This window comes from Phocoena phocoena, chromosome 16 (genome assembly GCF_963924675.1).
Source record: "Phocoena phocoena chromosome 16, mPhoPho1.1, whole genome shotgun sequence".
Classification (NCBI taxonomy): Eukaryota; Metazoa; Chordata; class Mammalia; order Artiodactyla; family Phocoenidae; genus Phocoena; species Phocoena phocoena.
In genome coordinates this window covers 44071057-44085822 of record NC_089234.1, presented here as the reverse complement: position 1 = coordinate 44085822, position 14766 = coordinate 44071057, and the positions used below count along the sequence as shown (strand labels likewise).

At 37.2% G+C, this 14766-nt stretch overlaps 1 protein-coding gene across 1 annotated transcript in view; it reads left to right on the top strand.

The window, feature by feature from the left end:
• Positions 1-14766, top strand: part of IPMK (inositol polyphosphate multikinase) — a 37921-nt gene that overhangs the window by 4520 nt on the left and 18635 nt on the right. The window contains exons 2-3 of the mRNA XM_065894618.1: positions 5270-5355; positions 10658-10754. Coding sequence (XP_065750690.1) covers positions 5270-5355; positions 10658-10754 — 183 coding nt within the window. The remainder of the gene's footprint in view (positions 1-5269; positions 5356-10657; positions 10755-14766) is intronic.

The window sequence follows — 14766 nt, the reverse complement described above, 5'->3', positions numbered from 1 at the left end:
ATTCTCTTAGACATAGTTTTCAGTGTAAAGGTCTTACACTAGATTTTCCCTAGGTATTTGATGCTACTGTAAATCATCCTTCCTTTTTAAAGAATTTGTATGTGTGGGAACATTTCAAACTTAGAAAAGTTGCAAGTATAGTACAATGAAATGAATGAATGAATGAATATATTACCATTCATCTAGATTTACCTATTATTAATGTTTTGCCACATTTGCTTTATTACTCTCTCCATATGGTAATGATTTTGCAGAACCATTTTAAAAAAATTGCAGGCATCATGACCCCTTTCCTCTAAATAATTGTGTATCTTCTAAAAATAAGAATATTTTCTTACCTAACCATGGTAAAATTATCAATTCCAGAATATTTCCATTTGGTTTTTGCCATTATTCCTATAGTATTCTTTATAGCAATTTTCCCCTAATATTCTTTATAACAGTTTTTCCCCTTCTAAGGCTATATACATTACATTTAGTTGTTATGAGCCTTTAGTTGCCTGTCATATGGAGCAGTTTTTAAATTTTTCTTTATGTTTCATAACTATGAAATATTTGAAGAGTATAGGCATATGGCTTTTTAGAATATTCTTTAAGTTTGTCTAATTATTTCCTCATGCTTAGAATCAGATGAATGTATTTTTGGTAAGAATACTTATGAATTATGTTGTTTTCTTGAAGCATCATATCATAAAGCACAGGATGTCAGTTGCATTGCTGGTGATATATTGGGATGGCCAAAAAGTTCCTTTGGTTTTTAAGGAAAAATAAAAGACACATTATTCATTTTCACCAAGAACTTTATTGAGCATTGTATTCACCATATTCTTCTAATAACCTTCCGCCATTTTTCAGGCTTCATAATTCCATCTTCCCAAGACTTTTTATCTTTTTGAGCAAAGAACTGTTCCAGGTGACTTTTACAGCCTTCCAGGGAATTGAAATTTTTCCTATTAAGAGAATTTTGTAAAGAACGAAATAAATGGAAATCCAAAGATGCAATGTCTGGTGAATACGGCGGATGAATCAGAACTTCCCAGCCAAGCTGTAACAGTTTTTGCCTGGTCATCAAAGAAACATGCGGTTTTGCATTATCCTGATGGAAGATTATGTGTTTTCTGTTGACTAATTCCAGATGCTTTTCATCGAGTGCTGCTTTCAGTTGGTCTAATTGGGAGCAGTACTTCTTGTGATTAATCGTTTGGTTTTCCGGAAGGAGCTCATAATAGAGGACTCCCTTCCAATCCCACCATATACACAACATCACCTTCTTTGGATAAAGACCAGCTTTTGGTGTGGTTGGTGGTGCTTCATTTTGCTTGCCCCACAGTCTCTTCAGTTACACATTATTGTACAGTATCCATGTTTCATCACCCATAACAATTTGTTTTAAAAGCAGAACGTTTTCGTTATGTTTAAGTAGAGAATCGCATGTGGAAAGAAGGTTTTTTTCTGCTTAATTTATGTGGAATCCAAACATCAAAGCGATTAACATAACCAAGCTGGCGCAAATGATTTTCAACCCTTGATTTGTATATTTTGAGTATGTCGGCTATCCACCACGTGGTATAACGTCGATTGTTCTCAATTAATGTCTCGATTTGATTAATCACCATCAATTTCAACTGGTCTACCCGACCGTGGAGCAACGTCCAGCGAGAAATCGCCATCATGAAACTTTGTAAACCACTTTTGGCACGTTTGATCAGTGACAGAACCTTCTCCATACACTGCACAAATCTTTATTTGCATTTCAGTTGCATTTTTACCTTTCTTGGAATAATAAAGCATAATATGCCAAAAATGTTGCTTTTTTCTTCCATCTTCAATATTAAAATGGCTACACAAAAATTCACCAATTTTGATGTTTTTTTTTAATCCATGCTGATATGACAGCTGTCACAATATAATCTAACAAAATTGTTTCGAATGAAGTTAAAGACAGCTAAGTGCTACTAGAGTCAGCTTACGGAAAAAACCAAACGAATCTTTTGGCCAACCCAATAACTGATCACCTGATTAAATGATATTGCCAGATTTTTCCACCGTGAAGTTTTATTTTTCCTATTGTAGGTAAATAATTTGAGAGGAATATTTTGAGACTGTTAAAATATCACGTTTCTCGTCAAAGTTTTCATCAAATGTTGTAAGCACCCATTGATGATATTTGACCAACTCACTAATTACTGTTAGTTGGAAAATGGTAATGTTCTAACTCTCTTATTCCTGCTACATGTTAGTTGTCATTCTTCTTTTTTTTTTTTGGCTGCACAGCATGGCAGGCAGGATCTTAGTTCCAGGACAGGGATCAAACCTGTGCCCCCTGCAGTGGAAGCGCAGTCTTAACCACTGGGCTGCCAGGGAAGCCACTATTTTGGTTTTTGGGTTTTTTGGCATTCTTCTATAAGGAATATAGATTTCCCTCCTCTGTCTCTATCTCTCTCTCTTTCTTTAATTAGTAGGTTGGAGTAATGGATTTTTCAAACTTCAGTGAATGGGTCTTAATCCATTATTGTTGCTACTTATTTTGATGCTCAGTTGTCCCAGATTTCGGCAGTGGGAGCTTCTTCAAGCTGGCTCCTGTGCCTTTTTTTTTTTTTTTTAAATATTTATTTATTTTGGCTGTCTTATCCACTGAATCACCAGGAAAGTCCCTCCTGTGCCTTTTTAACATTTCCATATTTTCTTTTAAAGCATTTTCTCACATTGTGGCATAAAAAGATGTCCCATGTTCATCTTGTACTTTCCCTGTCCCAGTCCTAGAATGAACCACTATTTTCTTCAAGAACCTGGTTCCTTTGGGGGTAAATGGTATTTAAAAACCAGGATCTGGGCAACAGGTGTATTCTTTGCTCCTTTAGTGTGGTTGCTGTTTGTCCTTTCAGCAGACTAGATTAAGAAATAAATAATTTCATATTCTTAAAAATTAGAGTTCAGGGCTTCCCTGGTGGCACAGTGGTTGAGAGTCCACCTGCTGATGCAGGGGACACGGGTTCGTGACCCGGTCCGGGAAGATCCCACATGCCGCGCGGAGCGGCTGGGCCTGAGAACCATGGCCGCTGAGCCTGCGCGTCTGGAGCCTGTGCTCCACGACGGGAGAGGCCACAACAGTGAGAGGCCCGCGTACTGCAAAAAAAGAGTTCATATTCATACCTGTAATTAAAATTTAATATCTCAGTGTTCTTTACCTCCCCCTGTTCTATATCTCCCTTTTTTCTCACAGAGAACTCTGTCTCCCCAGACATCAGTGTATTTACTCATTTTGGAATATTTATTTATTTATTATTATTTTTTAAAGGTTATTATTCTTTATCTTTATTTTTGGCTGTGGCGGGTGGGCTTCTTTCTAGTTGTGGCGTGTGGGTTTTCTCTCTCTGGTTGTGGCACGCGGGCTCCAGAGCACGGGGGCTCTGTAGTTGTGGCTCGAGGGCTTAGTTGCCCCACGGCATGTGGGATCTTAGTTCCCCGAACAGGGATTGAACCCACAGCCCCTGCATTGGAAGGCAGATTCTTTACCACTGGACCACCGAAGTCCCCTGAAGTGTACTATTTTTTGTTTTGTTTTGTTTTGCTCCACATAGAGTATAAGCCCTTCCCTCTGTTTAGGGTGAGGGGCTGATAAATCATATTCCCCCTTGAATTTAATTGAGCGGGTGTGGACTGCAGTCTTAGATTCAGTTCACCTGGTATTGGTTCAGCCTTCCAAGATGCTTCCTTTCTTATCATGACTGTCTTTTGGCTGTGAGGTATTTGGCTGCAGTATAAGGTACTATTGGTTTACTTTTAGATCCTGGAATTCATTCACTGGGAGAATGCCTGGTATTACTATCTTCTACTCCATGTCTGCTTTCTCTGAAAACTTGGAGTGGGTGTTTTGCAGAGTGAGTAGTGTGGGAGAATTGCTGGACCAAGCAATCTATTTTTGTGTTAGGACTATTGTCTCTAATCCATCCTGCTACCCCCCACTGTTGTCTACAGTCTGGCTGATTTCTGCTTGCCTGCTAAAATATTTGTCTAATGGCAGGTTTACCTGTCTCCAGATGAGGTGTCTGCCCCAAGATAGGGAAGCTTCATGGTTCTCTTCTCACTTATGAATGCTCCATTCCGCCCCCCCACAACCACAGTTCAGTTCATCAAGGAGTTTTTACATCTACCATTCTTCATTAGCCTATTGAAAATGTCTGTTTCCATGGGAGTGAAGAACTTTCTTGTTCTACATCCCAGCCTTTGGGAATAGAATTTCTCTTTAGTAACTTTTAGCTATATTAGACTGCTCCTTGAAGTCCCAAAAACCTCTACCAACCAATCTTATCCATATGAATTAATGTTTACCTTCCTTCTAGTCTATAACTAGGACTTAAAACAAATAAACTTGATTACTGTTTCTCTTAAGTTGGTACTTTCTGCCTCTGTTGATTAAACTCTGCATTTTTGTCATGATTAAAAATTCCTGGCATTGCCAAAAGAAATAGAAACTTAAGTGGTGTATTTTACCAAAATTGTAAATAGATTTATTTGAGCTATGTTGTGTTCTAACTAGTGTGATTTTATGAAATCTCAATATATGAAAATTTAAGATTTTAACATATAAACTTGGGAATGAATCTTCATGGCATAGTGACAGGGGCAGTGCTAGTATATATATGTGATGACTTTAGAAAAAGTTTTTCCCTTTGAGTGGACATATTATAAAAAGTTACCTCTTCCTGCTCCAGGCTTGGCCCCTGATTTCAGCCCCCACTTTTCCCATTGCCTAGGTGCCCTCATGCTATCTGTATAGCTGTACACAGTGCATCTGAATCAGGAAAAAATTTTAGTTGCTTTCTTATAACAGATGAGAGAAACAAAAAAATTACAAAGTAGGAAATTCATATAGAACCATTGTTAACATTTTTTTGTTTGCTTAATAAAAGAGGGATCAATTTATGCTACTGCTTTTAACTTGCTTCTTATTTAACTATAAATTAACATCTCCTGGAAAGTCTGTCACTGAAGAATTTCTGTAAAAATTTACATGTGTTCATTTATTAGAAAGTCTGAGGGGGCTACAAGGGAAACAGTGGTTGGAGACAATAAAACCAAGCTGTTTAGAATTTGTGTTCTGGTGCTCTGCATATAACAAGCACTGAAATGTTAAAATTTCTGAAATAAGTGTAAGGAATCCCTTAAATTTATGAAAGTGGTTTATCTGTAACTTTAGGAACAAATCTACGATGGAAGATACGCTATTATTTAAACCATTTTAAAATATGTGACTTTTGTTCTGTAGGTATACTGCAACATCCAGATGGCACAGTTTTGAAACAGTTGCAGCCACCTCCGAGGGGTCCAAGAGAGCTGGAATTCTATAATATGGTAAGTGAGGTAAGATTTGTTTCGTTGTATTCAAAGTGTTTTTCATAGCCTTCTGGTGATGACTCAGTAAAAAATACATTTGACAACATGTCTTAGTATACTGTGTATGTGACTGAAACAAAAGCTTCAAGAAATACAATGCTTATCTTTACCGATGCATTCTTGTATTTTCTATTCTACTTCATTTTTTAAAGATTTGATCTACTAAATTGATTTCAATTGATGGGTTGTGACCTACATTTTGAAAAACGCTTAGCTGAGAGGCTGTATTTCTCAGAAGTGCTGAGTTTAAATAGGTGTTTTTTTACTACAGGATTTCTTAGAGCCTTGAATGTGCTAAAGTGTTCTGTGCAACTCCAAAGGAGGGTAAGGGTGAAAGGGAGCACTTAACATCTAATTAACCATATTACTAGGAGTACTTTTTTAAAAACTTATTTATTTATTTACCATCTTTATTGGAGTATAATTGCTTTACAGTGGTGTGCTAGGAGTATTTTTCAGAACATTCACAGTGTTTTGCAACTGCCACTTCTGTCTAGTTACAGAACATTTTTATCACATGAAAGAAAACCCTGTACCCATTAAGCCATGATGCCCTATTCCTCCCTCCCCATAATCCCTGCCAACCACCAATCTGCTTTCTATGGACTTAACTATTCAGGGTATTTCGTATAATTAGAGTTTCACAATATGTGACTTTTTGTGTCTAGCCTCTTTTGTTGAGCATGTTTTTAAGGTTTGTGGTATGCATTAGTACTCTGTTCCTTTTTATGGCTGAGTAATACTCCATTATACTTAGATACCACATTTTGTTTATCCATTCACCCATTGAAGAACATTTGGATTGTTTCCATCTTTTGGCTTTTGTAGATAGTGCCTTTATGAACATTTATGTATAAGTATTTGTTCGAGTACCTGTTTCCAGTTATTTTAGATATATACCCAGGAGTGGAATTGCTGGGTCATATAGTAATTCTACACTTAACTACTTGAGGAACTGTCGGAAGTGTTTCCCAAAGTGGCTGCACTATTTTACATTTTTACCACTAATGTATGAGGGTTCCAGTTACTCCATATCCTCACCAACACATGTTAGTTATTATTATTATTTTTTTAATGGGCATTCAAGTGAGTGTGAAGTGTTAATCTTATTGTGGTTTGTTTTGATTTTCATTTCCCTAATGGCTAATGATGTTGAACATCTTTTCATGTACTTATTGACCATGTGTGTATCTTCTCTGGAGTAACGTCTAGTTAGATCTTTTGCTCATTTTTTCATTGGGTTGTCTTTACCTTTTTTCCATGTTTTAGATACAAATCCTGTATCAGATATGTGATTTGTAAATATTTTCTCCTGTTCTTTGGGTTGTCTTTTCACTTTCTCGTTAGTGTCCTTCGAAGCATAGACTTTGTGTCATATTTAAGGTCATGAAGGTTTATGCTTATATTTTCTTCTAAGAATTTTATAACTATAACTCTTAAATTTAGTGCAAGTAAAAACACGATGCAAACCAAAACAAAAAACAAGTACTGCTATAATGCTTTACCACCATTAGCTCATTTAACAACAACCTGTGAGTTAGGTACTATTTTTATCCTCATTTTTTACTAAGGCATAATTAGTTTAAATAATTTGACCAAGATCATTCAAACAGTTAATGATGGCCCCTGGATTTGAACATAGGCAGTCTTATCTCTAGAATATGCTTTTAACTGCTAACACTGCTTCTTTTTTGAGGAAAGTATTTTATATTTACTCTGCAAAAGTCTTGCACATAATTTGTTGGATTTATTCTAGGTACCTTATTTTTTGTTTCTATTGTAAATAGTATTTTTTTGAATTAAGTTTTCCAATGATTGCTAATACACAAGAATGAAATAGATATTCGTATAGTGTTCTTATATATAGTAATCTTGCTGAAATCTTTTTGTTTTTTGCCTGCACCGTGAGGCATGTGGGATCTTAGTTCCCCGACCAGGGATCAAACCCGCATGCATCCCTTGCAGTCAGGGACTTTAGTTCAGTGCTTAATTCTAGCAATGGTGGGGGCATCTTCCTCTCATTTAGTAGAAGTGCTTCTAACATTTCCCCTTTAAAGTATGACTTTCGATCCAAGTTTTTGAGAGGTACTTCTCCCCAGGTTAAGGAAATTGCTTTCTTTGTGAGTCAAGATTCTGTCAAGGAACAAATGGTGCACTCTGTCAGTTTAATAAAAGAACTGTAGTCAGAGTTTAAGGCCACCTGCAAGAGATAATGCCATACCATCCCTGGGCCTAATCGGCAAGGAGAGGGAGTGGTTGCTGGAACTCTGGGAGGGTAACTTTATGAGAAGACTTGAACTGATAAGGAGGGAACTAGAGAAGTAAATAAGCTGACCTCAAGTCTTCTCCTACCCTCCAGTCTCTTGTACCAGGAAGAGACAATGGCAAGAGGGCAAGGAACCCCCCTTGATGCAGTCGATTCATATGAGCTTCTTGGGGAAGGAGAAGAAGATACGTAACATCCTTCCTATTTTTATTTCAAGAAACAATTCAAAATACGAATGGGTATTGAATATTTTTCAGCTGCCTTTCTGTATCTGTTGAAAAGGTCATATGAGTTTCCTCTTTTAATCTGTTAATGTGGTAAATGCCATAATAGATTTCTAACATTACACTACCTTTTATTTTTGAAATAAAACCTACTTGGACATGTCTTTTTAAATTTGTTTTTTAATAATATGCATTACTGGATTTTGTTTGCTAGTGTTTTATTTAAGATTTTTTCCAGCTATACTCATAAGTGAGATTGGACTATTATTTCTTCACATATTGTCCTTGTCTGGTTTTGATATCAAGTTTCTTTTAGCATCATAAAATGAGTTGAGAAGCATTTCTTTCTCTATTTTGTGGAAGAATTTGTATCAGATAAGGATTTTGTTCCTTAAAGGCTTGATAAAACTTAACCTATGAATTCATCTGAGTGGCCTGTTGTCTTTTTCTTCCTTTCCTCCTTTCCATCCATCTTTTTTTCTCTCATTCTTTGCTTGGAAGGGATGTGTGTGTGTATATATTTAAAGATCTTTATTGGAGTATAATTGCTTTACAATATTGTGTTAGTTTCTGCTGTATAACAAAGTGAATCAGCTATATGTATACATATATCCCCATATCCCCTCCCTCTTGCATCTCCCTCCCACCCTCCCTATCCCACCCCTCTAGGTGGTCACAAAGCACTGAGCTGATCTCCCTGTGCGATGCTGCTGCTTCCATCTACTTTACATTTGGTAGTGCATATATGTCAGTGCTACTCTCTCACTTAGTCCCAGCTTACCCTTCCCCAAGGGATGTATTTTTAAACTAATGATTCAGTTTCTTAAATGTCTTGATTTTTTCTTTGTTAATGTGATAGTAAAATACAGATTATAGTTTGTTTTATATAATTACCCACCCGGCAGAGTTCTTCATAGTATTTTTTAAAATGCTATGCTAGTTTAGTTATGACTCCCTTTTAATTCCTGATATTGTTTATTTGCTGTTTTTCTCTATCAGCTTGACCAAAACGTTCTTTATTTACTCTCCTTTTTTCAGTATAGTAGCTCTATCCTCATCTATGACAAGTCCTTAAGTTCAGATATCCTTTGGTTCAAGCCTTCAGAGTGGACCTCTATGAGCCCAACATCACTGCTCAGCTTAGCACTTTGGGTTTCCTCTTTATTTTAGATCCATATGAATTTCCTTTTTAACCTTGGGAGCTCAGTTATGCGTTTAAGAAAATATTTGTTATATTTTATCCTACATTTCTAGGTAGAAAGCTTTTTAGGTTATCTTGCTTGGCATATTGCAGTAAATACCAGTCTTACTACTTTAAAAAAATATTTAAAGTAAGAAGAGAAAGTTTACCTTTCTACTCTTCCAGTTTTTATCTTTTCACTTATAAATATATCATAGACTTCTTTAGGTAAGTACATAGAGATATACTTGGTTCCTCCATCTTGTTGTTAGGTCATCATGAACACTCTGTGCCCTCACTCTCATTGTGCCAGGAACAGAGGGATGATGAGGTACACCCTGCTCTTAATTACCTTGGCCCATAAGTGACTAATATCACTTATGCTCATATTTCAATAGGGGAACCTGGGAAATACAATGTATCATGTGGATATTTGGTGAGTTTCTGCCATACTTGAGTTTATTCTGTAGAATTATGTTGTATGTAACTACTTGACATAAATGTGGTGTGAAACATAGAATTCTGATACTGAGATTTCATGAGCATTTTACGTGAGTAAACTTAAGTGGTTTTAGATAATTAGGTAGACCTTATTTGACAAGAGTTAATGGGATAAGATGTCTTACAAGTTGTTTTTAAAACAAAAATATTTTCTCTCCTTTTCTAGGAAAAAAGTTAAGAATCTAGTTCCAGGATATCTGGATATTTCTAGTCTTTTCTAGAATTATTACTGGTTATAAATCAAAGAATTAAATGAGCAATAGTAGTTAGACTTGGGTTTCCCTGGTGGCGCAGTGGTTGAGAGTCTGCCTGCCAATGCAGGGGAACACGGGTTCGTGCCCTGGTCTGGGAAGATCCCACATGCCACGGAGTGGTTGGGCCCGTGAGCCATGGCCGCTGTGCCTACGCATCCGGAGCCTTTGCTCCGCAGCGGGAGAGGCCACAACAGTGAGAGGCCCGCGTACCGCAAAAAAACACAAAAAACCCCACAAAATAATAGTTAGACTTGCATTGAGTTAAACGATATATTTTTTTGAGATAAAATCACAATTTCCTTACAGATATAAAACAAATACATGGTAAAGATTTTGCTAAACTCATCATTTAATGAGGGAACTAGGCAGATTTAAAACTGGTTCAAAAGAGAAGTCAAAGAAGCACAAATTTATATGGCTTAAAGGGAAGGTGGAATGAGTGTACATAAGAACACTGTAAACTCTCCTCTTTCAGAGGGTTTGGAGAGAAGTCATTTGACCCTCCTCTAGGCCAGAATTTATTTTCATGTCTGTGGGCAAGAATTCTTTTGCATTTGCTAAGAATTATCTATAACTTACTTTGTTGTAAAATAGTTCAAGGACAGTGAAAGGCTAAAATTACATAACCAAGAAGAATGTGCTCTAAACAGCACATGGTTTTTCATTGAAGACACATAGTAATCTTTTTTTTCCCCCAGATTTACTTCCAGTTAAAACTCATACCAGATAAATTATGATTCAACAGTAGTGTGTTATTTGAGAAATGTGTGGGGCAATTATAAATAAAGCATTATAAGAAACTAACATGCAAATATTATATTTCTGTTTGTTTCAGGTTTATGCTGCTGATTGTACTGATGGTGTTCTTTTAGAGCTACGAAAATATTTGCCAAAATATTATGGTATCTGGTCACCTCCCACTGCACCAAATGGTAATCTTTTCTTTAAAATCCATCTTTCAGTCTTAATTCATGAGAGTTGCTTTTTAAAAGGCTTAAATAAGATTCAGCCTAATATATAAAAACAATATATCCATTTTTCTTACCACTTTTTCTCTTCTTCATGAAAGAAAACTTATTAATATTTTTGCTGCTCATAACCAGTTTCTTAGCATATACAAATTAATGACCGATCTCTTATAATTGAATGAAAATATATATACTAGTATTTAATACTGTATTAATTTACAGATGTTCTTTTTTCCGAACTTTTAATTTTTTTAGTAATTTATTTATTTATTTATTTTATTTATTTTTGGCTGCATTGGGTCTTTGTTGCTGCACGCGGGCTTTCTCTAGTTGCGGCAAGCGGGGGCTACTCTTTGTTGCAGTGCACGGGTTTCTCATTGCAGTGGCTTCTCGTTGCGGAGCACTGGCTCTAGGCGTACGGGCTTCACTAGTTGTGGCACGCAGGCTCAGTAGTTGTGGCTCGCGAGCTCTAGAGCGCAGGGTCAGTAGTTGTGGTGCACGGGCTTAGTTGCTCCGTGGCATGTGGGATCTTCCCCGACCAGGGCTTGAACCCGTGTCCCCTGCATTGGCAGGTGGATTCTTAATGGTTGCGCCACCAGGGAAGCCCCTTCTGAACATATTGAGCAATTTCTTTTCGCATTTTGAAGAAAAGAAAATCAAGAAAAATATTTTCTTTGTGTACCTTCCTCCCTATCTTCTGTATCACTCCTTCATCCCCCACCTGCATGCTTTAAATAGCAGTCTTTTAAAAAATACTGGTAAGTTTCATAGTTAGAGGACAAAATGATCTATGTAAGGGCATAGCATTTCTTTCTTAATATTAGTTAATACTTGAAGCAGTATTTGCCACATCAAGGCCTTTGACAGCAGACAGAATTCAGTTAAACTGGTAGCATGACTGCTAATGATTGAAGAAGATTCATGAATGAGGGAAGAGTTTCCAACTTGACTGAGTTTAAGAATAACCCATAGGCTTGTTAAAATGCAAATTAATAGGCTCAATTCCCAGACATTTTGATTATGCAGATCTGTGCTGGAGTTTAGTGATATGCTTGTTCAAGTTTTTTTGATATAGATAGCGCTTGAACCACATTTTGAGAACAGGAAGAGAAGGGGGCTCCTTCTCTCCTTCTCTGAACAGTTTCAGCTTGTTCTTTTCCTCGGTTCTTTGTCTCCCTTCTACTCATTCACTACTTTTGCGAAGTTTCATTAATAGGGAATCATGGTATCTCCCTGTGAGTATCCTCAGATAATAGTAAATCAGTGGTTCCCCAGGGTATTTAGGATTCTTCTGTGTGTCAGTTGTATGGGGGGGGGGGGTGAGCTTTGCTTTGCTCTTCTTCCCTCTTCTCCTCTCCCCTCCTCTCCCTGCCCCTCTCCCCTTCTTTCCCTTTCCTTTCCTTTTCTTTTTTCTTTTCTCCCTCCCTGCCTCTTTCTTTCCCCTTCCCTTCCTTTCCCTTATCTAATCTAGCCTCGGGATAGTTAAATGCTCAGTTTAAAAAATTAGAAGGGGTAGAGGGAATTCCCTGGCGGTCCAGTGGTTAGGATTCTCCGCTTCCACTGCAGGAGGCATGGGTTCAATCTCTGGTTGGGGAGCTAAGATACCACATGCTGTGCAGTGCAGCCAAACCAAAAAATAAAAAAAATAAAAAATAAAAAATAAGGGGTAGAATAACTGAGCAAACAGCATCATTATTTTGAAAAGTAGAGTATACTGAAAGAATTTGGGTAAGAGAAGAAATATTTTAATTAAAAGTAACATTTTATAGTTTAGGATTACTGGCACATGATTTAAAAATCAAAGACTTACTAGCAATCAACAGCCTTTTTGGTCTTCAATACCAAATAATCTTGAGGGACATCTCTGCTAATGTATTGTAGAGCAGTAACTTTGAAGTCAGAAGACTTGGCTTCTACATTGGTTATTTACAAATTTTGTGAACTTTGCTAACTCATTAACCTTTTGAGCTCCACATTTCTTCTATAAATGGAAAATAATATCACATAGAGTTGTGAAGATCACGTTATGTGAGAATGCTTTGTAAACTCTAATACTCTTATTTTAATATAAATGGAGATATTGGTGCTACTGAGATGAAAAGATGAGGTGAGGAAAATGAGAAAAGAGGAGAAAATGTCAATAGAAGTATACATATTTAGAGTGGTCCTGTAATACCACCAATTGTCTCAGGGAATTTCCTATTCCTTTCCAATTAAAAAAAAATTTAATTAATTAATTAATTTTTTTTTTGCGGTACGCGGGCCTCTCACTGCTGTGGCCTCTCCCGTTGTGGAGCACAGGCTCCAGACGCGCAGGCTCAGCGGCCATGGCTCACGGGCGCAGCCGCTCCGCGGCATGTGGGATTCTCCCGGACCGGGGCACGAACCTGTATCCTCTGCATTGGCAGGCGGACTCTCAACCACTGCGCCACCAGGGAAGCCCATTTTAATTTATTTTTAAAAATAAAAACAAACAATTTTTTTTGGCTGCGCCTCGTGTCTTGGGGGAGTTCCCGACCAGAGATTGAACTGGGCCATAGCAGTGAAAGCGCCGAGTTCTAACCACTGGACCACCAGGGAACTCCCTTTCCAATTTTTTTTTTTTTAAATTTAGTTACTTTTAGCTGCATTGGGTCTTCGTTGCTGTGAGCAGTCTTTCTCTAGTTGTGGTGAGCGGGAGCTACTCTTTGTTGTGGCGCGCGGGCTTCTCATTGTGGTGGCTTCTCTTGTTGCAGAGCACGGACTCTAGGCGTGCAGGCTTCAGTAATTGTGGCTTGAGGGCTCTAGAGCGCAGGCTCAGTAGTTGTGGCGTACAGGCTTAGTTGCTCCGTGGCCTGTGGGATCTTCCCAGCTCAAGGCTCGAACCCATGTAGGGTTCCCTACATGGGCAGGCGAATTCTTAACCACTGCACCACCAGGGAAGTTCCGTTTCCAGTTTTTTAGCTATGGAAGGAGTTAGATAAAACTGTTGCACCATACAGATTGTTCAGCTTTGATTCTGCTAGAGAGTTCATGGAATCATCTTTCTGTTTTTATCATTTTGATTGTAAATGAAATAAATATAAGATAGGAAACTCTGACATCTTTAGCCCACGGGATCATGAAAACAAATATTTTCTTAAATTTTAGTAGAAAACTAGTTTGTATTACTGAACTTTACATAGTATTAAATTAATGACATAATTTATTTCTTGACTTTTTTTTCCCTCTTTTTATTTGAGCATCTTTTCTTATGTGCTCAAGGTAGAGATTTATACAGCTTTGTATAATTCTTATAATCCAAAGTTGTAAGATGTAGAAAGTACTGCCAGTTTGCTCAGCAAATTATTGTCACTTAAGAGAAGCATAAGGATGTGCTGACCAATAGGGTTTTTTTCTTTTAAATTTTTAATGGCAGTTTTATTGAGATATAATTTATGTACCATAAAACTCACCCATTTAAAGTATACAATTCAGTAGTTTTTTGTTATAGAGTTATATAGTCATCACCATTAGCAAACCTTAGAACATGACCAGTGGGTTTTGTTTTTGTTTTTTAAGGTAAAACATTTGTTAGTAATTACATTTGAAGATTTGGAGCTATTTATACATATTAAATCTCATTTTACTTGTGTGTAAGTACATAGATGCCTAGTACATGTACTATCAAAAGCCTTTTATTGATAGTTATTTGGAGGAATGGAAAAGTGTATCTTCAAGTAGGTTTGAGCAAATTGAGAGTTCTGTAATGTAATCTCCAGTCTCATTGATTGGTAGGTTTCTGGATCTAGCTACTAGTCAAGTTTCAGGAAGCGTGGACTGAAATTAGCTGTTCCCTTTATCCCACATTTGGAGGCTCAAGGTCTCTTCTATTTATAATTCCTTTTACTTTCAGCTTCTGTTACTCTTAGAAATAGCTGAAGATTGATGTGAAAAACAGAAATTTGGCTTCATAGATGGGCAGGGATTCACCACCAGGCCTTTTCTCCTTTTTGGG